Raw genomic sequence first — 27,727 nt, 5'->3', positions numbered from 1 at the left:
TTCTATGTTTTCATGGAAACAAAAATTATTCTGACATATTTTTTTCGTCTAGCTCTGGTGCCAGCATTATTTCCTTTCTTTGGCTAACCTTTCATGTTAACTGACTGTTACTGAAGGAAGATACAGTAGAAGACATAAGGACTAAATTAAAAGGTAAACTAAAAGGTTTTATTGTACATGCAGTCTCTTCTTCTGCCTTCAAAGGCAAGTAGGGTGGTGCTATATACATCACCTATTAGATATCAAATATTTCTGAGTTTCACGATATTAAATAGCAGTTTCTATGGGTTTTTTTCCATTTTTCTTTTCTTTGAATCATACAGAAGACTTTTAATTTTTTATATATACATGATACCACACAAATTATGTAGATATATGTCATAATCAGGGACAGACACGCAAACCTGGTTTCCTTGCATATTTCCTTGTTTTCCTTACACATTGTTTTGAAGCATTATAAATATTCTCAAGGTTAATGATGCTGCAACTACTGTTATTTGTTCCATTTGTTTGGGATTTTAAAAAGTCCTGCTCTTGGTAGTTTGCTTTTTTTTGTTCTCCACTTCTAGCAGCAAAACTGAATTAAGATTAAACAGAGTCTGAACCCTGGTAGCTGAGGAATCAGTTTTGACTTCATCTGGTGTGCTCAGGCAAAACCTACTCCTATACTAAAATTAAAATAGAATAAGCTGGTACTTGGCAATGTTATACATGTGAACAGAATGTGAAAGTATGTGCTCTGGTAAAGGCAGAAGTTGACTGTTGGGTTCATCTGTTTTTGTTGTTGGTGAGAGCAGAGGAGGAGTTGGTGGTGTTTGTGACTTCTATAACAATAGACCTATTCAAAGCAACTGTGAAAATCAAGTTAAAGGAGGAACATGTTTGTATTCATTTTTCTTTTGGCACAATAATACTTCAATAGCAGAAATAAATTTTTTCTAGCTTTAGAACAAACAATGAGAATCTTTCAATTAATTAGGATCTTGTTTCCTAAATCCTCTGCATTTCTCAGATTAATAATTTCTATATCTATGTTCATTGGTTGGTGTTGTGCTTCTGTTTATTCTGATTATTGTAATTATAAAAGAATTTGAATGTATGCATATATATTTTTTTCTTCTCAGTAGTCACTGTAAATTATCCTGGAAATCTGAAAACTATTTTGCAAATTCTATAAAGCTTGTGTTACCAGAAATACCATACAACATGTATTATTAATATTAAAGCTTTCTGCTCTTCCATTATGTCCAAAGAACATGTTCAAGCTAAACTATTTGGTGAAAAGTTTGATTTATATTTATTCCAACTAGATCTTGCTCAAGAATCGCTTACATGGCTGTTGCATTTTAAATGCTTATATTTAGAAGCAGACATTACTATGTCTTGCTATGTAAGCAGCAAGCTTATTTCTCCAAAAAGTCACCAAAATGTTTGTAAAGGAATTATTGTTTTCAAACTGCTTTGTCCTTATTCTTGGAGTATGGGGAGGACATAATTTAACTTCTACCCTGATTTCTGGTCAGCATTCAAACTTCTTTTATGTCCACATTGTTGAGAAGCAAGTTCACAGAAGGAGTAGGCTTTACACAAGCTTTACAACAAGGAATTATTTTTGTTTGTTTCACACTAGCTTTTAGGAACACACACTTCTGTCTGTCACTTAAAAAGACTTTGCAGAATTGATCTGCTCTTTAAAGATTTTAGAGGCATCTTGTGTCAAGCTAATATTATGTACAGAAGTGGGTTGAGAAGCAGATTTTGTGTGCATCACCTGCTCTTAGTATTCAGTACTCACAGATTCAAACTTTCATGTTTATTTGAAATAGACTGTAGTTCTTCTGTATATGTTTGTACTGCAAAAAAGAGACATTTTTCACTGTTCCCCATAGAAGTCTATAATTAATATTTAAACCAAAGCTGTTAAAGGCTGTGGCTCTTCAACTTCAGGTACAGTGCAAATTAAAAAGCATTCTTTACTGGAAGTTTTGCAACTCTAGCTTTTGAGCAGTAAACAAAAGCATGAAATAATCTCCTTCGTGTTTACAGGTCCTGGGGTCACTTAGCATAGCAAAATGCTCTACATGAAATAAAAATAGCACTACCATTTAAAAGAAGGAAGTTGTCTGGATTTACCAGTCTCTCACACTTCTAATAAGGGTCAGTGGAATGAAAGAAGAATTTGGTTTATGGGTTTTTTTAATATAATCGGTGTTCTAAAAAAACATTTTCAAAAAAATATTCTGGTAAAATATCATTAAAAGAATATTATATTATATATGATAAATATATGTCCATTTCTTGCTTTATATATATATATATATATATGAACAAAAGCTAAGATACAAAGTTGAGTCCTGTCTGCTTTTATGTTAGTTGCACTGTACTGCTCTTTTCTCTCATTTCTTGAAGACTAAATGTCTGTAGGCTCCTCAGAATCTTGACTTAAATGCTTTGCTTTCCTAAGTTAAGGGCTTTGGTAGATTGTACATTGGATATGACAGTATACTGTCTACTTAGGTTGAAGATCCTTTCTCTTCAATCTTGTATTTTTTTTATTGACAGTAAAGATGCCTCTTTAAATGAATATTTAGAAAATGAGTATACCAAAGGGTGAACTTCCTTGTTCCAAATTTGTAGAGTAATTTTGGGGTTGAGAAGAGATGTGGTGGGGAATTGGGATGGTGTCTGTGTGTAGTTAATAGCTAACTCAAATTCTCAATAATTTAAATGAATATTTCAATTTAACATCTTGACTTACTTTACTTAACTCTTTTAGAAACAAGTTTGATGTAATTTTTGTTTAATTATCAAATTTAATTTCTCATCTGAAAAACTATAAAACCATTTAAAAGTCATTTATGCGTGATAATAATTTAAAAATAGGTTGCATCCTTTGTATGTAAAAAACTTTTCAGTGTGGATTATCTGTAATTGTTGGAAGTATTACAGTGGTTGACTTCTGGCCCCTTTGTCATATATTCATTTTTAATGTACTATCAGGATAATATGCTTTTTTAATATATTATGAATACAATTTTTCTATTTTTAACAGGTCACACCACAGAAATATTTTTTAATCTTGTTTCCCCTGACTTTCCAATACAATTTTCAGTCCTTTAATATTTTTATAATTCTCTAGAACTCTTTGGAAATTTGAGTGAAAATACATATTTAGGTTGCTACTTAGATCCTAGACATAATCAGTTTTAAAAGCTTGATCTTTTAACATAACTAGAAAACGTTTTGTATGTATATGTATATTTCCTATACATATAGGAAATATGTATATTTTAATTTTAAAGGTCAGTTCTATTATTCCTGAAGTTTTTGGGGTTTTTTTAATATGTCAAGTTAATAAAAAAACCTGACTAGAATACTTTCTGTCACGCAGTAGCTGCATTTTAATATCTACCCAAATAGAGTGCATTTCCAAAGAAAGAGTTTCCCAGAAAAGGCTTGCTAGATGGTATTAAAAATACCAGTTTCAAGGGAGACAAAAGAATGACCTTCAAACTTTTTCTGACTTTGTCTCTTATCAGTCATGCAAGCGTCAGACTTATAATGTGAATACTTTGAATTGTCAGTAGAGGGAAGCTTCCTCTTTGAGGTTATATTTGCTGGAACAGAAGAGATAACACTATTATCAGTGCTTTTGTAGTGTAGCCAATTTCTCATTGCATGTACTGAAATTCACTTTTTAATACAGTTTTGATATTAATGTAATGATAAATATGTCAGACTGTTAAAATAAATTCTGAGTGTTTCTGTCAGTCCTGATACAGTATGAAATAACACTCTGGTGTCTTTCAGAGATTTTTATGAGCATTTTTGGGGGGGGAAAAAAAAGTAATTTTCAAAAACATTTCTAACCTGCTCTTTAGTAAATTGACATTAAATATGGTTTTATTTCTGGGGTGTGTTGAATTACAAAAGGGTTGGAACTTCCAAGTTTTGCTCTGGAATGTGAAATACAGAGTATAAACTAGCACACTATGTAATATACAAATACCATTACATGCTATTTGTGATCACGAAAGTAGGAATTTTAGGGGGGGGAGGGGTTTATTATGCATTCAAGCCCTATCTTTGAGAATTTGTTTGAGCAGTTCTTCAAGAGCACCTTGATAGTTTTATTTCTTAAATACTGTAATTTATTTTCTTTCTATGGGCTAGCTAATGCACAAAATAGCAATGCATTCAAAAGTATCGTGCAAATTTTGCATGGTAATAAAATTCTGCTAAACTTTCATATGGCCCACTTCAATATTGTTAGCATTTACACTGAAATTAATCAAGGGCTTAAGCACTACTGGTGGACTGTAGAAAGCTTTGAAGACTATCTTTTCATTTCCATTGACTTACTGGTCATTGTTAGCAATATTTCTCTTATTTGAGAAAATTTATACAAGAATTATGTGTTATCTCAACTAAAATATATAGGTAGTCTTATGAATAATTACTGCATTTAGGTATTCTGAAGTAATATTTGTGTTTTTACTTAAATGAAATCCTGATCTTCCAATATATAGGTTAGTAAATAAAGATTCACAGAACTTAACGTTTCACCAGCAATCAGAAATATTTGAAGTGTATGAAAATAACTCTTAAATCAAATAAGTCATTCTTAGAAAATCAAAAAATCATCAAATATGTTAAGTGCTTGGAGAATTCTGTGTAGACAGAATTGTGGCTCTGCTAAAAGCTAGACCTTGTTAGTATCACACATAATTGACCATATTTTGTAATGGTTGGAACTTTTATTACTGAAGATAGTTTCGGTGTGCTAACAGCATCCCAAGTCTTATAAAGTTGCCTGTTTTCCCTAAGGAAAACAGGCAACTTTATAAGAACAGCCTCTATCAAGAGGCTGATAAACATGTTGATTTTGACAGGAAGAGTCCGAATTAATTCGTAATGGTTGGAACTTTTATTACTGAAGATAGTTTCGGTGTGCTAACAGCATCCCAAATCTCATAAAGTTGCCTGTTTTCCCTGTTATCATCACTCAAGAGGCTGATAACAAACATGTTGATTTTGACAGGAAGATTCCAAATTAATTCATACAGTGGCCTTTAGATCAACTTTGGATGTGCTAAGAACTCTGCAAGTTGTAAACTTTTGTCAGAGTATTGCTGATTTTAGCAAGGTACATGGTTGACAATACATATTTTATAGTACGTGAAAGGTTGAACTACAGTATTCATCTTATTTAGATCAACTTTGGATGTGCTAAGAACTCTTTGTGTCATAACATAAAAGTAAACTTTTGTCAGAGTATTACTGATTTTAGCAAGGTACATGCTTGACAATACATATTTTATAGTACATGAAAGTTTGGACTACAGTATTCATCTTACAGAATTAGGCTAAATTTGGGGTTATTTTTGCTTTGCTGTTCTTAGTTACCTTATCTCTTCCCCTGCCTTCAGGAAAGCAAAAATGGTTGAAGCAGTGGTTAAGTGCATTCTTTCTCAATTTTCCTGTTTCTGATGGAGTAATTAAGTGCACTAAAAATGATAAAAATATTTAATGTTAAAATCCTATACCTAAACTGATGAATTTTCAAATATATCTTTTCATATTTCTCTTCATACCTTACCAAGTTGAATCTTAGTAGATTTTGTCTTTCTAGAAGGTTCCAATATGTAAAAAGAAAGTAAAGACAATTGAAAGAAATTAAAATACAGACACAAGATGAAAAATACTTCATTTATTATCCAAATTTTCTTTCAATTATTTAGTTCATATAATGATAAAGAGCAGTATTCTTTGAGGAAGCTTCTGAAGACTGTCATCTACCAGAGTAATTCAGATAGTAGTGGTTCAATTACACTTTTCTGCTATAGAAGGTAGTTGTTTTAGGGTTTTTTTGTAATGCGTATGCAAAAGACTGTCTTCAAAATTCCAGGTACATAGAGAACTAAAGAAATTTTATTCAAAATTCTCTGACAGCAGAACAGGCTTATTGGTAATGTTTTACTTACAATATTACAGACTAACTTTTAAAAATAAAAGTATTGTGTCTTTAAGATAGCTAAGCAATTATCCATATTTGAAGTTGCTCTTAACTTTTTGCTGGCCAGCTAACCTGTTTCAAAGGTCATCCTAAATCATTTACACAGTGTATGTACTAATTCATGTTCTTTGGAGTTAGCAAGGTGTAAAGAGGAAGGGAAGAAGAGACGTGGCTTGGTCGGGAGCAATACACAGTCATGCTAATACATGCAGTTGCAATACTTGCCAGCTGTTCAGATTAACTTTTGAGGGGCTACAGATCACTGGGGACAGATGCTTATAAAAGATGTTCACTAATAGGGGTCTCTTAAACTGCTTAAGAAAATACATAAAGATGTACTTTCTAGTGCATATAGTGCACTAGTGAAAATAGCTTATATTTTGGAGTACTTTATCAAGGCAGATGCCATATTCCATATCACTTGAAGGAGTTTTAGGACATGTAAAAGATAGTTAGATGGAATTGGCAGAAACTTGCTTCCTACTAGCAGGAGTTGAGGGATAGTAGTAGTACTAGTTGATAGGAGTAGTAGTAGTAGTACTTAGTACTTAAAGGACTGACTATTTTCCTCCTGATGTGTGATCAGACCTTCCCTTCATAATCTTTGAGAAGGGTGACCACATACATTACATACAGAAGCTTCTAGCCATCACTGATCGACACTGCTGTAAAAGATAGACACTGCTGTAAAAGTTGAGGCTCCATCTGTTAGTTGCATTTTGGAGTAAGCAAGTTATATTCACTTAGGTTAAAAAAAAAAAAGTATTCTCAGAACAAGTGGAGAAAAACCTCACCTGAGAAACTTCAACTGCTAAATGTGTGATACCAGATTGAATCTGGAACATTAGGAGGATGTTGTTAAACTTTTCTTACATGTTTTCTTGTTCAGTCACTCAATGTAAGTCATATTTTGGTTTATTAAATAATTAATCTCCAGGTCAGTTTAGAAGGAACTTGGGAGAGAGGTATTTCTAACCACCAAAAATGTGTCTGACAGTTTACCTGCTGAATCTCTTGCCCAAGGTTATTTGCAGAGCCTATTCTTCTATATTGAAAGCTTGATTTTTCTTGTGACAGCCAGTTTAGATTCTGCAGCTAAATGTTATGTAGAAATAAATGTTATATTGAAATTCTTTAATACAGAGTAAATGGTTTTACTTTATAGTTTGTTCTGTGCAATTAAGTGGCTTACTCAATATTATATATCTTTCTAAATATTAATGTTCTGAAATTCTATCAGCAATAAACCATCAGAATGAAATATTGGCTCGTTGAAATCAATAGCAAAGTGCTTATTGACTTCTTTTGAATCTTTATTTCATCCAAGTTATTTCAGGTACAAAGAAAATTCTTTGCTCTTCTATGAATATGTGGGACTAGGAATCTGCTTGGGTCAAAGTCACCTTGAACTGTTTTAACTAGAGCTTCATACCTTGTATAAAGAGGTGTGTGTTGAAACCTTTATTTTTTATTTTTGACATCAGTATTTTGCCTTTTTCTAGTTAATTAATATGCTATTCTTATAACTGAACCATCTTAAATTTTTTGGTTTTCAACAGCTTTGCCCAAATTAGTAGTACTTGCTTGCAAGCCATGGTCTACTAAAGCTATGAAACTTATTGTCTTACTGCAGAGAAAGAGAATAGTTTATCATGAGGTATTGTTTTTGCTCTCAAAATTCTGCTTTGCGTTTCAGTCTTTGTTAATGAAATTCATTATATTATCTTTGCCTTCGGCCTAAAAACTTATTTGTCCAGAGTCACCTGTTTATTTATTTCACAACAATTATTGTGTTGAAAAGTACAACTTTGTTATTTTATTATTTGAGGCACAATAATTGAACATTAAATAACTCTGACTCTGATATTTGTAGAATACAACTAAGCTTATTCTCTCCTTTCTGAGCTGGAAGCAAACTGCAATCTCACAATGAAGTACTTGTAATACTCTTAACTTCCTTGCAAACTTTAGTCCAAGTATTAAAGTCTCACGTGAACAAGCTCTTAAAATATGGTAAGAGATTTTTTTTATTTCATATCAAATAATTCCTAGTTTTCCTTGTCCCAGATACATGGACAGTCACTGTTCAATTTTTTTTTTCTCCTCTTCTAGGTGTGAATGTATTAATGTTGCTTCTTTAGTAAAGCTAGCTTTTAAAAAATTTCAATATAAGCTTGAATGTAATGATAATTCAGAGTGTGTATATGACTTGTGTTGCTTTTTGCAATCCTGGAACTTTTTGGTGCTTGACTGTTTGGGTGTTTTTCTTGGCGACAGCAGATGGAAGAAATTTGAAATGCAGCTAGGCTTGCTGACAGCAGTATTCGATTTGTGTTCATTTTAGGCTGGAATGCTTGCTAAGGATAATACAGCAGATAGGTCTGAGGTTTTGTGTCATAACATAAAAGTTTTAGTTACTGGTGTTTATGTTATATTCAGTGATTGCCTGACATCATAAACAAAACTTTATAAAAGACATCATCACAAATGTGATAGTTGCTGCAGTACAAGACTCTTAATGGCATGCACTTCCTTTGAAAAAAATGTTCTCACTCTTTATTCGAATAATTAGGAAGCATCTGCTAGTGCATTAAGCAATGCCTTTAAATAAGTGACTCTTATATCTGCCTTCATAAAGCATGGATTCAAAGAGTTTGTTACTGTGAAACAAATTCCTGTTTGTCAGGTGTGCTTGCTCTCAAACTTTATATTCTATACATGGAGTGATTCTTGTATTCTCAATTTGTCCTACTAAAGGCTTCATTTTACTCAGTTGCTATGTCATGTCAGCAGTACTTCTTCCAATTTGGTAACTAGACCTAATATACTATACAAAAAATTGCTCTGGGCAACACTGAACACTTTTTTTGTAATAACTCAGCTGTACAATTCTGATTAGTATAGGCTTATTCTAGGATACTGATAAAAAGTTTAAAATCAAGTGCAGCAAAACTTATTGGGAATTTGGTTTTGACCTTTTTTTTAGGCATTCAGTTCTATTTTGATTTTTTTTACAATCATGCTAAGCCTGTAATTTTCCTTAGCCCTTTTCTCCAAATGACTGCTTTTTTGTGATCTTAAGTGTTAATTAGCAAAAACAAAGAACAAATGAGAGAGATTGTACTGGCATGAAGATAACAAGTTGTTAATGTCCAATTATTGAGAGATGCCTCTACAAGAATTAGGGTGCAAAAGACATCATATGCCAAAGTCAGTAGGGATTTTATTTACCAATAAAATTGGAGGTAGAGAGATTAGAAGGAAATAGAAAAGAGAGCAGAGCAAGGGAGAGGCCAGGAATGGGGGTTAACTCCTTTAAGGCAATCCAAAAGAGGAAGATTGAGACGAAGCCCTACCTAGTTAAGAATTCTGTAATTTGATGCATTACTGGTAGTAGTGTACCTTCAACAAGACTGCTTGTGCTTACAGTTTTCAAAAAAATACAAAAAAGTTCCCCTATAAAAGGTTTTCATGGAAACACACCTTTACATTACATTTACTGTATTCTTAGCACGTAGAGAGAGTACAGCTCCATGTAATTTAATCCTGACACAAAACAGAAACTGTGACTTTATTATTGGTGGGATCATAAATCCCAGCTTACTTTTTTTCTCTTGAATTTCCCCCTTCTGGTCTAGGAAGAGGTACTGAACCATTTTGTATGTAACACTTTTATTTTGTCAACATTATTTAGTTCACTTGTTAATATCTCTGGAAAATTTAGTCAAACCATAATAGATCTAAAACGTTCTGAAAAGGACCTGGGAAGCCGAACACTTTTTCCTTGATTCCAAATATGAATTCTTGTACCAACTCCAAGGCTAAATTTGTTTGAAACAAAGTTATACATCCATAAGATAAACATAAAAGCTTTTCTTCGCAGCATTTTTTTCCGTAAAAAGACAAAGTTAGCAAAAATCAAACTAATAATACATAAAATGTGCAGTCCTGCTAACATTTTTTGTGCGGATAAAATGTGCAATCCTGCTAATTTTTTTTTCCAGACAAGGCACTTGTGATGAAAACACAATCACATTAATAAAATAAAAACTGGCAGTTATGGTGGAAACTGAAAGTTTCATCTATTCATCACATTCATCAATTTAATTTCTTAGCAGCTTCCTATAAAAAGAAACATGACAATTCGTCTACTATAGACCTTCTATTAAAAAAGAAATAATCCATCGATTATGATAAGGTTCCTATGCCTACCACAAAAGTAACCAAAAAGATAAAAGGACCTAAATAAAAGTGTTTTTTGCATTATCATGGCTGTTTTCTGTGAGCTTTCTCATGTAAATTGAGAGAATGGCAGTTCCCCCACTTCATACTGGTTCCTTTGATCTTCAGTGAGGGTGTTCTGGCTTTATTCCTGGAATAGGAAAACAACACAAGTCTCAGAGGGGTTTTTCCCAATAGATTATCCTTCAGTGTTTCAAGTTGTTTAACTGCCTGAACTTGATATCTCTCAAGGTGGAGTTATAACTTTTATTTCATTAAATGCTTGCTGCACTGCTGGTGGTGCCTCTCCCATCTTTTCAGGAGGGTCTTCTTTGTTTAATTTGATGTCTGGAAGGAGCGAGATAGCTTGTAAAAGTTCAGCAAGCACAGCTTGTGCAATCATGGGTGAATGTTTATACTTATGCAGGAGCCTGTTAAAGGTGTATTGTCCTCCCTTCCAGACAAACTCCAATTAAAGCTTGTCATGTTCCGCAGCATTGGCATTAGAATTAGGAGAATGTGAAACCACCTCAGGTGCCTGTATTGTGGCTGTTAGGTTTCCTCTTTTTGGTATTGAAGCTGTAGTGGTGCCAAAGCAGCTATATAACTTCATCCATTTGTTTTGTGCTGCAGCAAAAATACAGCACTGTGATACACCAGCAGTTCTTGAATTAGGGAGTGCAGGTGCCACACTTCAGTCACTGCATTGCTTTTAGGGTTAAGATGAGAAGACTTTTACTGCTTGCCCAGGAGCCACAAACTAACCTGTGCAGTTTGACAGATAACAATTCTTGCTCCATTTACTCCAGTGTTTTTAACTCCTTGCCATCCATATTGTACACCCAGCTTCTCAGCACCCCACTGCATTAATGTTGTGCTCCCATATCAGCTGGAATCTAAATATATGGCTTGTATTGATAGGGTTCCATTTGCTGGATTTCAGTCCCACCTAATTTATGGCCAAACTTTGGTATCTCTGTAGCTGTATACAGCATTATTTTAGTAACATTTTGCTGACCTGACAATCATCTGTGGTTTCAGTTGTAGTTAAGGGTCCTAATGTTACTTAATTATCATCAGATACCAATGTAAATGTTTTGGTCTTTATCAGAACAACAGACTCATTCACTGTCTCACAACTTCTCTGTTGTTAATTGGATTGTAGCTTTGAAGTTATTTGGTATTGACACCTGCTCTTGCTTCTGCTACAAAGTAAACTTCCTTTTGTTTCTGTTTTTCACAGCCTTTTGATTTCAGTGTATTTTGCAACTAGTGTCATAGTAGTCTGTCTGTCTTCATTTCTGCTTGCAGCGCTTCAGTATTTAAGTGAAAATATCTCCTATGCCTCACAGCTTGAAATCCAATTGAAATAACACTTCAAAGTTTCAAAAGAGAAAATATTGCCGTTCTGATTAGGAAATTAAAAACATCTTTTAAGTCATAAATACTATGAGAAGGTATATGGGATTATGCTGAAGGCTTTATCCAAAATGGCTGTAATTTCTTTGTCAAAAGAAAATATTACTACAGATCCAGGAGAACAGAAACTTAAAGATGCAATTTTTTTTTTCACTAGTCTTAGATTCTAAACCATAATTTAGATAACAGCAACGACGTGAGCTTAGCTGAATGGCTCTCTCAGCTCTTCCATCTGTATAGTTTGTAAGGAAACCTTCTGTTCTACTGTACTGTAGCTCTCTTTCCTGTTTTGCTATGACCATTATTTGTCAGAACATGAATTTTATAAAGATCATCACACTCCCATGCTGTGGAACAGACAGATATATGGCAGAATCTAGGTACATACTTAGCCTTTATTTTTTTCTTTTTTTTGAGACTAATGAGATTTATCCCATATTGTGCTCAGCATCAGACGGCAAAAAGTAAAGAGATATTTGTGAAGTCAGAAATTAGTTGTTATTAAAAATACGTTTGTGTTTTTGGAGAAAGGACCAGGGAGGTCATTCTTCCCCTGTACTTGGCACTGGTGAGGCCACACCTTGAGTGCTGTGACCAGTTCTGGGCCACTCAGTTTGGGAAGGATGTTGAGATGCTTGAACGTGTTCAGAGGAGGGCAGCGAGACTGGAGAGGGGCTTGGAACACAAGCTCTGTAAGGAACAACAGAGGGAGCTGGGGTTGTGCAGCCTGGAGAAAAGGAGACTCAGAGGTGACATTATGACCATCTACAGCTTCCTGAAAAGTGGTTGTAGTCAGGTGGGGCTGGTCTCTTTCTCCAGGCAGCACTGACAGAACCAGAGGGGACAGTCTCAGCCGCATCAAGGGAAATATAGGTTGGATATTAGGAAAAAGTTTTTTATGGAAAGAGTGATAAAGTTCTGGAATGGGTTCCCCAGGGAGGTGGTAGAGTAACCATCCCTGGATGTGTTTAAAAAAGACTGGCTATGGCACTTGGTGCGATGGTCTAGTTGAGGTGCTGGCGCATGGGTTGGACTCGATGATCTTGAAGGTGTCTTCTAACCTTGTGATTCTGTGAAATGCTGTTCATAAAAAACATCTCAATTACTTTTGTTTCCTAATTGGAAGTGTTATGGTTTGGCTTCCATGTAATATGCAAGCAGTCCATACTCCAGAACAACTATTAACTGTTGAACTTTAATCACAGCTTTTCTTTCAGTAGAATCACTATTTTGGTTGTTCACCTGTAATGAAATGTGCAGGAGCATCACTCTTCTCTGAGAATTTTTTTACCATTTTTTCAAGTTGATTAAAAAGTAGTCAAGTTGTTAAGCAAGGCATCACAATTGCAAAAAAAATTATTTCCTTAAGCACGTAGGCTAAGCTGTGTCACTCTAACTTCCCCAGCCTACCAGCATGCTATTTCAGAGATCCTGGAAGTCTCCATCTCTGTTGAAGTCTCTGACCTGGGTACCATGTGTCATATTGCACATTTAGAGGGAAGATATTTTGCACCTGTTCCATCCATTATGTAACACAGGAATTAAGGCTTTAAGGGTAGCAATGTTTTATTCTTAATGAGAGGTTTAAGTTCTGGGTTTTTTCTGAAATCCACTCTCATGACTCTTTGAAGGCTTGCTGCATCTTTTGTTCTCTTACTATTTTGTGATTAATAAATATGGAAGAAGTCCCTCAGAATTAATTCTTATTCAGCAGGTTATATCAAAGCCTCTATATTTGAGAGGAGTGTTTGCAGTTTCTAGATTTGTGAGATAATCTCTAGTAGTGGACTCCTTTGATAGTACTTCTAGAAACCCTAAATAATGCAATATAGCTATAAAAGCTGTCTAGGAACAACCGAAGCAGCAGCGTAAACCAGGATTTGTATGCTATTTTAAATTATACCAGCTACCCTTTCCAGCCTGCTAGTCTTCAAAAGTAAGGCAGCATTTTTCCACTTTTGTTCTAGGACTGGAAACCCAGATCATATTCTGAAGTGAGCTTGATGCCAGATGGACTTCATGGAAGGCAGCCAGCACAGGCTGTTTCAGACAGCCAGTCCTATGAAAACTGGTTGCTTCTCTTGTCTCAGTTTTTGTTTTGAGCAATGGTGAACACAGGAATGAGCTCAGGTCTGGAAAATGTAACTCATATTCACTGAATTTAAAAATGAGGGAATCAAAGAGTCTGTATGAGATTGTTGTGTGTATCTGTGTTACATAGATTCTTAAAAAAACACCTTCAGTAAATATTTCTTAAAAAGGGTTGATTTCATCCATAGCTATTAAACCCACCCATCAAAAGTGGCTGATATGATTTATGGTCTTATTTAGTAAGTCTGAATACTTGCACTAACTGTTGAACCAAGGATGCTGAGAAAATAATAAACACATGGAGTTTTATTTGAGGCCCGGTTGATTTTATAGATATCCTAATAATTTTTAGAGTAAGGTGATTGAGTAAATGGAATAAAATTACTGAAAGTACATAAATAAAACATCTAATAATTCTGTCTATTCCTCACTATCTTGTATATAGTGTATATAACTGCTGGTGTGTGCAGTTCTGCTCTTTTGCTGGTCCTGATCTTGGTTGTCTGTAACTGAGCTAGATGGCATTTCACGTAGAGATGTTACTTAGAGAGATTGCTTGCTAGGATTATAATACATGAAATTTTCACCATGCTGGTGAACTGTTGGTTTATAATTGAGTTAGAAATGTTCATAAAGCTAGTAACTGTTCAAAAGAAATTGTTTATTTCAAAACGGTTAGTGTTAAATTAAAGTTTATTGTTTCTGTTCATTGTTAAATAAAATGAAGATTTTTAGAGAAGATATTGTCTCAAATAGCTGACTGCATGTTTCTTACTGTCATATGTGGTCTTCATTTTGCTAGAAATGCAAATTCATTTATTTAGGATTTCTGTTAGCAGTAAGTGGTGAGTTTAGATTTATTTTGTGTTTACTACTACATTAATTGTTGAAGTCATTAAGCATCATTTGTAGATGCCCCTTTTATATCTAGTTATCTACAATAATACCAATTGCCCTATTAAATACTTGGACATTTTCCTAACTATTGAACAATAATATGTGATTAGACTAGTCAGAGGTTTCTTTTAGTAAATTAACTAGCTTCAAGACTTGTCTTTCTTTAGTTTTTGTGATGGGATTCACAAATTTATTTACTGAGATTCGTTGTTAAGTTCTTTAAAATAAACTCATACCCATATTATGTCCCTAGCTGGTAGCCATTCTCACACATGTGAATAACGTAGGCCCAAACCAGTATCATCTCCTGGTTTTTCACATCACTGCTCACAAGATGAGCTTTTTAGGATTGGCTGCTACAGGAAAAATAGGTCACCGAACATGTGCTATACCCAGCAGATAATAGTATCTTCTGTGATGGAAAGAAAGCAGGGAATTAGATTAGGCTTCTATTCTGAGATTTTCACAGACCTGACTAGGCCAATAACTTCATTGGAAGTCCCCTATTGGGTCTGTAAGTAAGTTAAAACTGATTTGCCTGTATGAACTGAACAAATACTACTACATTGGAATTAAAGAATCATATTTGGAGTGCATGCTTCAAGTGAAGCTATGTGAAACTGTGCTGGTTTTAGAAATCATAATATTTAAATAGGTAGCTGCAGTAACAGAGTCAGAAAGCTTCAGCTTTTGAACTATATAAAATTTTTTTTCTTAATCTTGCTGGGTAGTTTTAGCTGCTTTTGAAGTGTTACGTAGTTTGCTTAGAAGAAAACCTGTCTGGAGAAATGAAGGTATGATAATGAAATCACACTGTAAAACATTTATTTATGTACCTTGATGTTTGGTTTCAAAGTGTTTGCTTTACTGAATGAATCATTTGTCTTTCATAAAATGTTTAAGCTTTTTCTGGACTCAAAATGAAAAGGTCTTGGAAATGATATTGTGGGACAATGTTCTAGAACTTCTGCTTTTTAAACATTTAAATTCTTCTGAAAGTCCTGCTGAAAGTTCCTGGATTTGGAAATTATGTAAAATCTGAATAGATAGATAATGTTGCATGGTTCTTTTTCTCTCTAAGTTAAGAGAAAATAACATCTGCTTAAATCAAATGCATGTTCTTGGCAAAATTGGTGGTCTTTAATTAAAATATGCCATTCCAAAGGCTCAATCATAATTAAGTAATCCATGGCTTTCTGTAATATTCCTTTCTCTGATGAATTTCACCCTGAATGTTAATGTAGTGAAAGAAGACAGATTAATAGTGCTTATCCTCATGGTTTGGAATTCATAACTCTCTCTTTGGGGCAGTTAACCACGCTGTTGCTTCATTGCTTTCTACATATGTTAGCTTGAACTTGGCCTGTTGTCTCCTTCAGGGCACAGTCTCCATCTAGGGACTTCTTCAACATACAATCCAAATTCAGTTCATCATTTTCAGGAGTAGTTATTAGCAAAATTGTCTGCTTTTGATCAGTTTTCAGAACACTTTTTAATTAGATGTGTGTCATATCTCGTAAACTCAGGATGAGTTATTTCTCAGTTATCCCAAATTATACTTTGTGAAGTAGCCTTGTATTTTAGGCTATTACTAAACCCAGCTCAGTTTAATCAGCTCCCTTCACCCTAGTATCCTTCCTGTGCATTCTAATGAAAAATAAACATTGTGACGTTTGTTTTAAGAAAGCACCTGAAATCATGTTTTAATTTTGGGTAGTCCAAAATTATTCTTGCCTTAAGACTTAACCACATGACTTGCAGAGCCCTTATTTCTCCTTACTTTGTTTCTGGTTTATTTACACTGCATTAACAGAAAGAAATAAAAGAGCACAGGTTAGACTTAAGTCTATTACTGAACCATGACAACTATCACTCTTGAAGGGAAATCACAAACATATGCTGCATTTAGGGAAATTTAAAAAGGATATTACATTGCTGTTACCCTTAAGTATTCTGGTGTGGGATTTTATATATATTTATGTATATATGCGTGTGTGTGTGTACCATCTGCAGTTCAATAACACTAAATATTTAATGAGTTTATGAATAGTAGATAAACATTTAACACAGTTTTGTAAAAATATGCATGCATTGAACAATTGTTTGTCACTGCCAAAGAAAAATGGCCTGATTTAGGGATATGATTATTTCAGTTCAGAATTCAAATAGCTTCTTTGAAATAAGACCTGATACACGAGAATGTTGGAGTTGGAAAAGGACTGTTTTTTTAAAGTGTGAGTTACTTAGGCTCTGGTTCCCCTATTAGTCCTACCACTATGACATTGCTGTTGTCTGTTGTGTGGCAATGCTAATTGTGTGGCTGTCCAATTTTCTGCTCAAGCTATGGTTGCCTCTCTTCTGACAGATTTTATCTTTGCATCTTACCTGGTCTTCCCTCTTGCTGCCTTTAAAACGAAAGAAAAAATCTGAGTTTATTAATGAATTTATTTAAAGCACTTGCCTAAAGCATTTGCAGCCAGATAGACTTCAAGACTATCAGACTCTTCAGATAGAGTTTCCAAATATTAAGTGGATTCAGTGTCAAAAAGCAGAAAACTTAGCAAAACCAGAAATTGTACTTCTCAGTGTTTTAAAAGTTTGTAGCTTCAAATAAAATTTCATGAGAATGTCATTCAGCAATCTACTTGCAGAAGGAAAGAAGTAGTATGAAAAGCAAGAAACCTCACATGTGATCAGTTCCTTTCTTTAGTTTGAGAATTGATAAATAGCTAATCCTTCAATAGTCCTTTAAAAATGTTTCTTTAAATACATTTCTATTTTAGGTAAGTATGAGTCACAGAAGGAAATGAATTTGATGAGTCAGTGGCCATTGCAGTGTACAGAACTGGCGTGTGGGTGGTACATTTGCATAAATATGTAGCAATACACATATAATCCATGCTTCAAGTGGCCTCAAAGTATTGTCATATGCCTGTAGGGAAGGGCACAAAGAAAAATGCCATACAGTTCTCACCATTCACTCTTCAGGAAAAATTGCTTGCCATATTTTTTTTACATTAAATACTGTTCTTCTGTCATCTGAAAACTTAACTCAGTTTTTTTTCTTAGAAAGTAGGTCTGAAGGTTCATTGACACACACCCTGCAGTTCTTTTGTAAAGTGGTTAATATCCATTCCTCATAAGAAATAGGATAAGGTACTGTCATAAATTCAGGTGATTCACAATAAGTTGTCAAATGTAAATTATTTTGTTTAATCTTCATCCCTGGAATAGTCTGTCACTTTCTGTACTTACCAAGCATTGCTCCAGTTGACCCATAGCTACAGAGGAGATGTGCCATGCTACTGTTTTGAGTACTTAGAGAACAATGTCTTAGGGAAGCAATGCAATTTGGGGACCCTGTTGATCACACACAGATCTATTGCTAGATTGCTAGGTAACTTTTAAGAATAATCTACCTAAGAACATTTGTAACAGAACAAAGAAGGTGGTAGTTAAAATGATGATTTGTCTTTTTTCTTTTTTTTAAGGCAATACTGTGCAATAAACATCTGCCTTATTTAGTACTTTAACAGAATGGCTTTCAACTAGTGCTTTCACTTACTTCAACTCTCTCTGTTGACCTGAGGTCTCCTGACCTCTCAAAGGTGAAACTTGGCTTTTGTGTTCAAGCTGGCTACTCTCTTTGCTTTGATTCATTTCTGTTCCCTCTCTGAAAATGTAACAGTTGTCTCCTACTAGCTTTTTAATATACACAGGAGATTTCCAGAACTAAAGCAAAGAACATCCACCTCCTTGTAAGCAAGGCTATGCCTTTAGCATTTTGCATTTAAAGAAATAGAGTTATAACAGGGATCCCTATGAGACATTTAGCCAGAAATTCATATTCTGGTTTTTCCGTCAGGTTTTTTTGTTGCTTCAGATTTTTATTTGGTTTGTTCAAGTTTCACGTTTGCAAATATGCTGTATCTAGTTATTTTTTTTTTCTTTATACTATCAGATGGCAGCTATTTTGACCTAATTAATATTGATAATGAGTGTATCTTTGTTTTCATGATTTTGTTTCCTGAGGACTTTTATCTTTTGAGAGACTGTTTGAATTCTGATATAAATATGCATATTTTGCATCATGTAATAAAACTAATTGCTCTGTTAATTTAACCAACAGGCAGGGAAAGATATTCTGCTCTAAATTCTTTGTTGTTATTAGGATTTTATCACAGTGATTAACAATGAATCAGAAGAGAAGGCTCTGGGGAGACCTTATTGCAGACTTTCAGTACTTAAAGGGATCTTATAAGAAAAATGGGGACAGATGTTTTAGACCTGTTGCAATAGGACAATGGGTAATAGTTTTAAACTAAAAGAGGGAAGATTTAGACAAGATACAAGAAAGAATTTTTTTTTTATCATGAGGGTGGTGAGACACTGGCATAGATTGCCCAGAGAGGTGATAGATGGCCCATCCCTGAACATCCAGTCAGGCTGGACAAGAGCAACCTAATCTAGTTTATGGTCCTACTCACTGCAGGGGGATTGAACCAGATGACCTCTAAAGGTCCCTTCCAGCACAGACCATTCTATGATTCTGTTATTCTAATGAGAGATTTCTGAGAATGTCTTTCCAACAGTTGTATCCTTATATTATTGTGATACCAAGCCTGCTAGTGCATTACATTAAATCACTATACCACTTCAATAACATTCAAAACTTTTCCGTAAAGTTTTTTAAATCAGAATTTCTTCCAATACTTCCTTCTTTTTAAAACCAGAAATTATTTTAAAAGCAGCAACCATCTAATTCATTTTTGAAGCATTTAGTATTTTTTTGTGGTGTTTCAGCTTTGCATTATAAGTAATCTATGTGGATAGTATTGCAGACTGGGTTTCCTGATCATCCTTAGATGATAATTTTTTAGATAATTAAGATCCTTAAGATAATTTTTCAGTCAATTTTTCAAGTGTGAATAGCAACTGAAAAATCATGTTCGAAATTTTCAGACTTGAGAGCATATTTGCTGGCATTTTTAAAACCAACACTACTGTACAGGTTTGACAGATACATGGTTATGAAACTGTCTTATTTCATTAATAAAATTCTTTGTAGTTGTTTTTTTTTTTATTCCCAAGTGAAACCAGAAGTCACACAAACTGGAGTGATACTTTTAAATAAAGTTACTATTAGGGACAATGAAGACCAGCACTTGAAATGTGATTCCTCCCCAGCATGGACCAGGTTTTTGTCATCTGAAGCAGTAGCTCTTTTTGCAAGTGACTCTTTTCATTCGTCTTAGGAGAAAAACTGAAAAATGCAATGTCAAAATAACGACAGAAGGTCACTATTCACAGGACAATGGTCACAACTGAATCAGAATACACAATCTATCAAGCATTTTAACTTTGTCTTTAATTTTTATTAATGTGAAATATTCTTATTTTCTTCCTTTCTCTTATGTACATGTGAGCATGAATAGGGGTGTGTGTGTGTGTATATATGTAGCCTTAGTGAAATCTATAAGTTATACAATTATGTACATGTGAGCATGAATAGGGGTGTGTGTGTGTGTGTGTATATATTAGCCTTAGTGAAATCTATAAGTTATGCAAAAAAAAAAATCAAGAAATACAATCAAGTTTGGCCCATTGTCATATCAGACTTCAATGAGATATTCTTATGAGATCAGTGATTTTTGTCTTGTTAAAGAAAGAGAGAAATACAAACTTTAGGTGCATGAAGGTCTCGCCTTGTTTAGGTTTGAATTGATTACTTGAATGAGCATGATATGGTTAAATTTTGAAAACTATAGATAGCAACCTACTGAGTAGATATAAATTATATGAGCTGACACAGTATCTAGCATTTAACTAATGAGGGTGAAGGCATTCTTTTGTATGAAGCATCCAATTATTTAAAATCTGAGTTCTGAATCATGACAAGGATGCTACTAAGCCAGAATTACTCAGAATAAACTGAACTAAATCAACATGTGTAAGTTAAATAAACAAACAAACCCCTGCATTTAGACTGGGGGCAAAAAATTTTCTGTTTCTTTACCTTACTAGTGAGCATTTTTCTTTCCATTTAGTTAGGGTGAAAATTTTGTCTATGCTTAAGAATAATATATATAAATAATACTTTCAGAACACGGATATATTTAACTTCACATAGCATGCTATGACAAACTGTACTCAGTGTTTGCAATTGATACAGGAGAGGAAGACAGAGATTCTCCCTGTTTTCGTGCGTGTTGACAGTCCTTCAGTCCTCATTGCTGTCATAGATAGTTAACAATAAACACTAACAGCTTTTCACTAGTATACTACAGGTTCTTAAAATAAGTGTACAAAGGGGGCCCATTAATAATATTTATTTGGGACAGAGAGCAGTAGACTCTGTTAGACTTAGTTTTAGTATTGACATTTATTTTACAATATTTCCCTGTAAATAAGATGGTTTCTGCATTAGGAACCTTGATGGACACAATTGTCCCTTACCAGAGAAAGACAAAATAGACTTTGTATGAAGGCACTTCACTCAATCTGAGAAAGACTAAAGTGGAATTATTTGTTTAAGACAGGCTTCAGTTTTCAACTTTGTAAAAACAATGCCGTGGCAATGCCCTTGATTTTATCATCTCCCTTCTGAAAAGTTTTATCACCTGAGCAAATAAATGCATGCTCTTTATTCCACAGTAGAAGCACTGTGAAGAAGAGCCCAGCATAATGCTTTCCTGTTTGAAACATTACATTTACTCTATATGTGTGTTTTGTGTAAATTTTTAGCATTCATTTTGACTAAATCTATATACATAAACTGTGCTATTAATATCTATCTGTTGCTACCTGCATTTTTTCTGCAAAACAGGTTTTATTCTCACATATCTGGTTGTGCCATTTTCAATGGATTTATTCAAAAGGAATGTTTTTCATTTTTATTTTACAGAGTTACATACATGGAAGCAGCCAGGCTCAGTTTGTGGCAGAGTCGCATATTATTCTTCTGCTGAGTATCCTTCAAACTGGTGATAAATATTAAAAAAACAATGTGAGGCACAGTGTGCTGTTAAATGAAATTACTCTAGCAGTGAATATTATTGAACATTTAAACAGGTATTGTATTTTGGCTTACTTATCATATGTTGAAATAAATATTCATTGTTGTTTCTATTTACTGCTAAGTAACACTGGCATTGCTTTTCACCTCTGTGCGCCTTTGTTAGTCTTATGCCTGGTTACGATTCTTAATTTTTTTTTCTTTTCACTGTTACCCTTCCAGTGGCAAAAACTAATATTCTTATTTTTTTAATCTTTATTATAATAGTTAAAAATTCAATGAAAAAAAATTTATTTCTTTTTACTTACAAGAAAGGCATACAGAAATTTGCCAAGTGTGCATGAAGATGATTTGTCCTCCAATAGTCCTTGCATTTTTTTTTCTCCACCTAATATAAACAGTTTACTACTGCTTCTTGAAACAAATAACTCAATCACTTTTGCTCTGACATCACCTCCTCACAGAAAGACTTTGTGACCTACTTTTACTCTTTCAGTCTTAATGTGTCAGAGAAAGTTAAGTAAGGGTTTTCAGCAGGGGCGAGGCAGGCGCTGGGTTTTTGTGAAAGTTTTAATATACTGTAAGAAAAACTTCTGTTCTCTCTGGGGTTTTAAAACGGTGATTCTTTCCATCTTTCTTCATTGAAAGAGAACTCTAATCACCATTAAACATTTTTAAAGTTTAGTAGTTCCATCACAAATACCTTTCTCTAAGAGGAACAAGCAAAAGAAAATAATATTTCCCAATCTGCGGTAATAGATGGATCCTAGTTTTATGATTGTGGCTACTCTTTTGTTCTCTCTCTGAAGTTATGTTGCCTTAGAACCTGCCCTTCCCCTAACTTCCATGTCTACCTTCATCTTTGGCATTTCCTATCCAAAGACAACACCTTCATTACACCTTCATTACATTCATTTGCCTGGCATCCATTTTGCTACCTGTGAAACCTTATATGCTTCATAAATAGCCATTATTAATTTAGTTTCAAAGTTATGATCATATTTTCCAGAGCAAATATAATATTTGCAATTGAACAGGAATGATGTTTTCAGTTCTGGATCTCCCAGTACAGGAATGTTGCAGACTTAATTGAGCGAGTCCAGCAAAGAGCCACGAAGATCATTAGGGGATTATCCTGTGAGAAAAGGCTGAGGGAGCTGGAACTGTTTAAACTTAAAGAAGACTTTTAGGGAGATCTCATCAATGTAAATAGATATCTGGAGGACATGAAGAGGAGGGAGACAGTAGTGCCCTTTGAGAGAACAAGAGGCAGTGGACTAAAACTGAAAACCAGGAAAATCAGTCTGAAGACAAAAAGATGCTTCTTACCATAATGGTGTGCAAGCATGGAAGCAGGTTACCCAGAGGGGCTACAAAGTTTCCATCTGTGTAGTGTTTCCACCTGAAAACTGCCAAGTCAAAACGCAGTGATTATTGCTTTAAATGCTGCATTTTTTAAAAAGTACACGGAAACAACTATTGCATTCCATATGAAAAGTTTCTTGTTTATTAGATAGAGTATGTATCTTACTTGTATCACCTTTATGCTTTCCTTTGTAGAGCTGGAATTTATGATTTCACAGTTTTCTGCTTTTCTTGAAATGCCAGAATTTAAACAAATCTGTTATCTAAAACAATCCCATTGACTGCTTGACAAAAGTAGGCCCCCAAACCAGAGAACATTAAAAATAAAAATTTTGTTGATTACATATTTTCTCTGACTCAGGCATGAAAGTCATATCTTTTTGTTGGCAGATACTGTCTCTAAATCAGGAAGTTGGCTAGCTACATTAATGCAGCTGTCTGAAAGAATCTTTTCAGTGATGTTGTTCACTGCTACTTGCAGAAAGAATTCTCTAAGGTTTCATTTCATGGCTCAATACTGTTGAGATGATTTTTGGTCACACACAAATTTCAGAATGAAATCTTTCACAAAAAATCTTGACAGAGTTTAACAGTTACTCATGAAAATTATTATTCCTTTATTCTTTCAATGTTGCTAGTAATTATGAGATGCTCAATTGCTTCTTAATTTTTTTTAATTCAGAAAATGTTGTTATAAAATATGGGAAATAGAAAAAATATGCCAGATTCATTTTATCCTTTGAAAGATGCATTGAATTTTAAAACAGGACATTACTATTCTGGTAATGTACATGTTTCATTTGGTTGCTTCTTTTTACTTTGTAGTAGTAGGCTTGTCACTTCTTGCTGGATGTTGAAATGCAATGTTGTATTTCTCTATAAAGTGAATTTTTAATACCTCAGATGAAAAAATATGAATTTCCTTTGGATTTCTGTATTTTATTTTAGATAGTGATCCTACACCATCTGCTAGATGATTTCTATATAAAAATCTGGTTTTCCATGCTGTAGCTACATAATTAGGACTTGGGTAAGAAGGACTTCTGAAGATGTCAGATACAGTTTAAGTCATTTTATAAGGCAAAATTAAATTCAGTAAAATCTATACTAAGCTACTAATTACATAGGTATATGTACATATACAGTGTACTCACCGAGAGGTGAATTTCATTGGCACTAGGGGTGAGCTGACCTTCGCTGGACAGGGGCTTGCCAAAGCCACTCAGTCACTCTTCAGATGCTCAGGGGAGAGAAAATGTAGCAAAAGGCTCATGGGTCAAGATAAGGACAGGGAGAGACTCAGGGAAATTAACTGAAGTTACTACCAATCAAAACAGAGAAGGGTAATGAGAAATAAAAAACAAATCTTAAAATTACTTTCCCCCCCACCCCTCCCTTCTTCCTGGGCTTAACTTTGCTCCTGATTTGTCTACCTGGTCTCCCACAGTGGTGCAAGGGTATGGAGAATCGAAGCTGTGTCCAGTTCATCACAATTGTCTCTGCCTCTCTTTCTTCCTCAGGATGAGGACTCATCACACTCTTCCCTTGCTTCCTCCTATGGGAGAAAGTTCTCCACGAACTTCTCCAATGTGAGCCTTTCCTGTGGGCTTCAGTTCTTCATGAACTTAATGAACTGCATGTCTTCATGAACATGTAGCAGAGAACAGTGAAAAGACATGGTTGGTTGGAAATTACTTCCAAGATATCCTGGTGCTTGTATATTATACACTTCTGTGACTTCCAGGCTATTACTTGGAGCAGTCTGTGTTATGCTGCCAAGATGACTCTTAACTCAGTTTTTTTCTTTGGCTCCCCTTTCTCTTGTATTGGAGAGTTAACTTCAGGACATAATTATGGAAATCGTGAAAGTGTTGGTTGAAAGGGATCTTGGAAGACTATATACTGTAGTCTTTCTGTTACTGAAGGATTATCATTAACATTGGAGCTTGTCTTTCTTGGTGTTGTCGGGTGCAATTTTTTCAGGGAACTTTAGGGATGGAGATCACGTAATCTCTCTGGGTAGTTTCAGATGTGAAGCTGTTTTTCATCTAGTCTGAACCTTCCAACCTACAGTTCATGGTGCATTCTGGTATGAATTACAATCTTGTCTGACATAACATTTGGCTTCCCTTTGGATTTCTTTTGCCAGCCTTATAGAATTGGTGGAAGAGCTTTAGTGAAGCTTTCATTAAAAAATGGAGAACAATCTATGGAATGAAAGTGTGTGATCCGTTATGTTTTAGCTTTTAATTTTCTAGGAATAAAACAAAAGCCAAGGTTTGCTTTTATTCATGCCACATTATACATCATTGTTCACCATAAATCGACAGGTAAAAAAAAAAATTTAAAAAGAAAATACTTTTTATCTGGAAATAATGATAAAAATAATATGGAATAAGAATTAGGTATAAATTTAATTTGAGGTTATACCCATGAAAATATGCTGATCTTTTCAATCTGCTTTCAGTTTTTTCTTTCAAGGTTGAAAAATTCTCTTTCCACATGCAGAAGAGTTTCCAGACTTGTGGTGTCTATTCTTGCAGCCCTCTTCTGACAAAAATTGGGTCATAGATAAGAGGAGTCAGCAAAAATTATTGGGTACTGATAAATTTTTTTTAACTGCTGAGTAGGTTGACATTCTTGGAGTGACAAGAAAGTAAAGACAAGGGTATTGAAGTACTGTTGCTACAGTTATTAAGAAGACATAAAGGCAAAAGAGAGATAACTTTGGAATGAAGAGCTGTCATTGCCTAAGAGAAATGACGTGCAGTAAACTACCCAATCAGTGTTACTGTTAATTACAACTGTAGTTGTAATTAACTACAGTTGAATAGAGATAGTGCATATGGCTGTTATATCCAAAAAGGCATTGAAGTGTGCAGCTGTAAATATTGCTCTGGGTGTCAAGATACAGCAAGAAAGATAAGTAATAATAATGTTGGATAAGCTGTGCTGAAGTTAAAAGGTTTCTTAAATTCTTTTATTCCTCCTTTTTGTAGATACTACTTAGTATTTCTAATGAATTTTCATCAAGTTTTTATGTTATTCTCTGGAGAAATAAAACTGTTTTGAATGTAGTATGTCATAGTTTTTTCTCTTTTGTAGTAACAGTGGATCCTTACTTTAAGGAGTAAATTTAAAAGTAAATATTTTCATTATCAAAGGAGTCTCGGTTATTAAACAAACTATTTACTTATATACTTATATAATATATTTATATAATATAGCTCCTATATAGGAGATATTTTAACCAAAACCCATTATTATATGAATTAGCAGTTGTGATTAACCCTGTAAGTTTTCTCGTTAAACTTAGCATTCACGCTAATTAAACACATGCACCTAAGTAAAAATGGAAATGTCTTTTCAGTTTCCTAATTTGAATTCCCAAGGCAAAATTGAATGGGACACCTGCGTAGGTGGATACAAGATATTGATTGAAACGGAAAAGGAGAAAGCTTTTTGGTAGTGTTAAAATGACAGTTATTATGAAAGAGATTTCCTGTCCTACAGAGGGAATTTAAATTAAATATATTAAGTGCCTCTGTGGTGTGAGGGAACTTCTCCGTAAGATGAATGTAAATAGATAACTTTCTGTATGTCAGAGTAGTCACTGAGCATAAGAATCTGAAATTTTGAGTCATAAGTCAGTAGAATAATATTCAATTAGCTCTCAGTAGTAAGATTCTGTCACTTGTGCATCAACATGCACAACTATTTCTGTGTTCCCCAGAGATTATATGGTAAAGTGAATAAGGATACTAACTAAAGCAGTGAGACGGGATTATTATAGTCTTGATCTTAAGGATAAGAAAGAACGAAAGAGAGAGAGAGAGAAAAGGAAGAATAAGAGAGAGAGAGAAAGAATGAAAAAGAGAGAGAAAGAGAGAGAGAGAAAGAAAGAAAGGAAAGAAAGAGAGAAAGAAAGAAATAAAAAAAGAGAAAGAGGAAAGGAAAGAAAGAGAGAAGGAAAGAAAGAGAGAAAAAGAAAGAGAGAGAGAGAGAGAAAACCATGCTGGATAAAGTTAGGACTAAAACCACAACATTACAGCACATTTAAGCATGCTTGCTAATTAACTTTGGAAACCAACATCGAAGCAGCAGAACATCCTGCACATTTTCTATTATTTACTTGCATTAGCTGCCAGTACTGCCTGTGAATCTTGTAACTTATTCTGATTCTTCTGGAAGGTGTCTGATTCCTCCTAAATGTAAAGAAGCATAAGGACATCATAGATAGAAAAGTCAAGACAGTTTTACATTACCTAAGTCTACTACTGCTTGACCTTAAAGCAGTTCATAATATGACCCTTTAGAAAAGACATTAAGGTTCCTTAAATGTGAGAGAGATATGCAGAAACCTTAAATTTACAGTTGGGCATTTGTTAACACAACATGAAACATAATTCATAATCTTTCATCAGCTAATTGCAGTACTTTGGAATTGGTGAACTACCTTCACATATGGTGTGTGTCCTCTGCATGAATTTACCAACTCTGAATTTCAGTGATTTTCAGCCGTTTTTAGTTTCTGGTTAAAATTTTCCAATGGAAGTGCAGACCCCTGCAAAGCTAATTTAGCTGTCAGCTGCACTGGCAATTGGCCCATTTTTATTTGCCTTTCACAAATAGCTGACTACTTGTCTACACAACAAGAGGCATTGACTGACCACAGACTGAAGACATTCTTAAGGGTTTGTTTA

General features: G+C 34.3%; 1 protein-coding gene across 2 annotated transcripts in view; it reads left to right on the top strand.

Moving 5' to 3' along the window:
- The window catches only part of TUSC3 (tumor suppressor candidate 3), a 107,417-nt gene that overhangs the window by 63,761 nt on the left and 15,929 nt on the right, over nucleotides 1–27,727 (top strand). For both annotated transcript variants that reach the window (XM_039699119.1, XM_039699120.1), the window contains exon 7: nucleotides 21,549–21,612. In XM_039699119.1, coding sequence (XP_039555053.1) covers nucleotides 21,549–21,612 — 64 coding nt within the window. The remainder of the gene's footprint in view (nucleotides 1–21,548; nucleotides 21,613–27,727) is intronic.

Source organism: Passer montanus, unplaced genomic scaffold, assembly GCF_014805655.1.
Source record: "Passer montanus isolate IOZ18808 unplaced genomic scaffold, ASM1480565v1 scaffold13, whole genome shotgun sequence".
NCBI lineage: Eukaryota > Metazoa > Chordata > Aves > Passeriformes > Passeridae > Passer > Passer montanus.
This window is presented reverse-complemented; position numbering and strand designations above follow the sequence as displayed.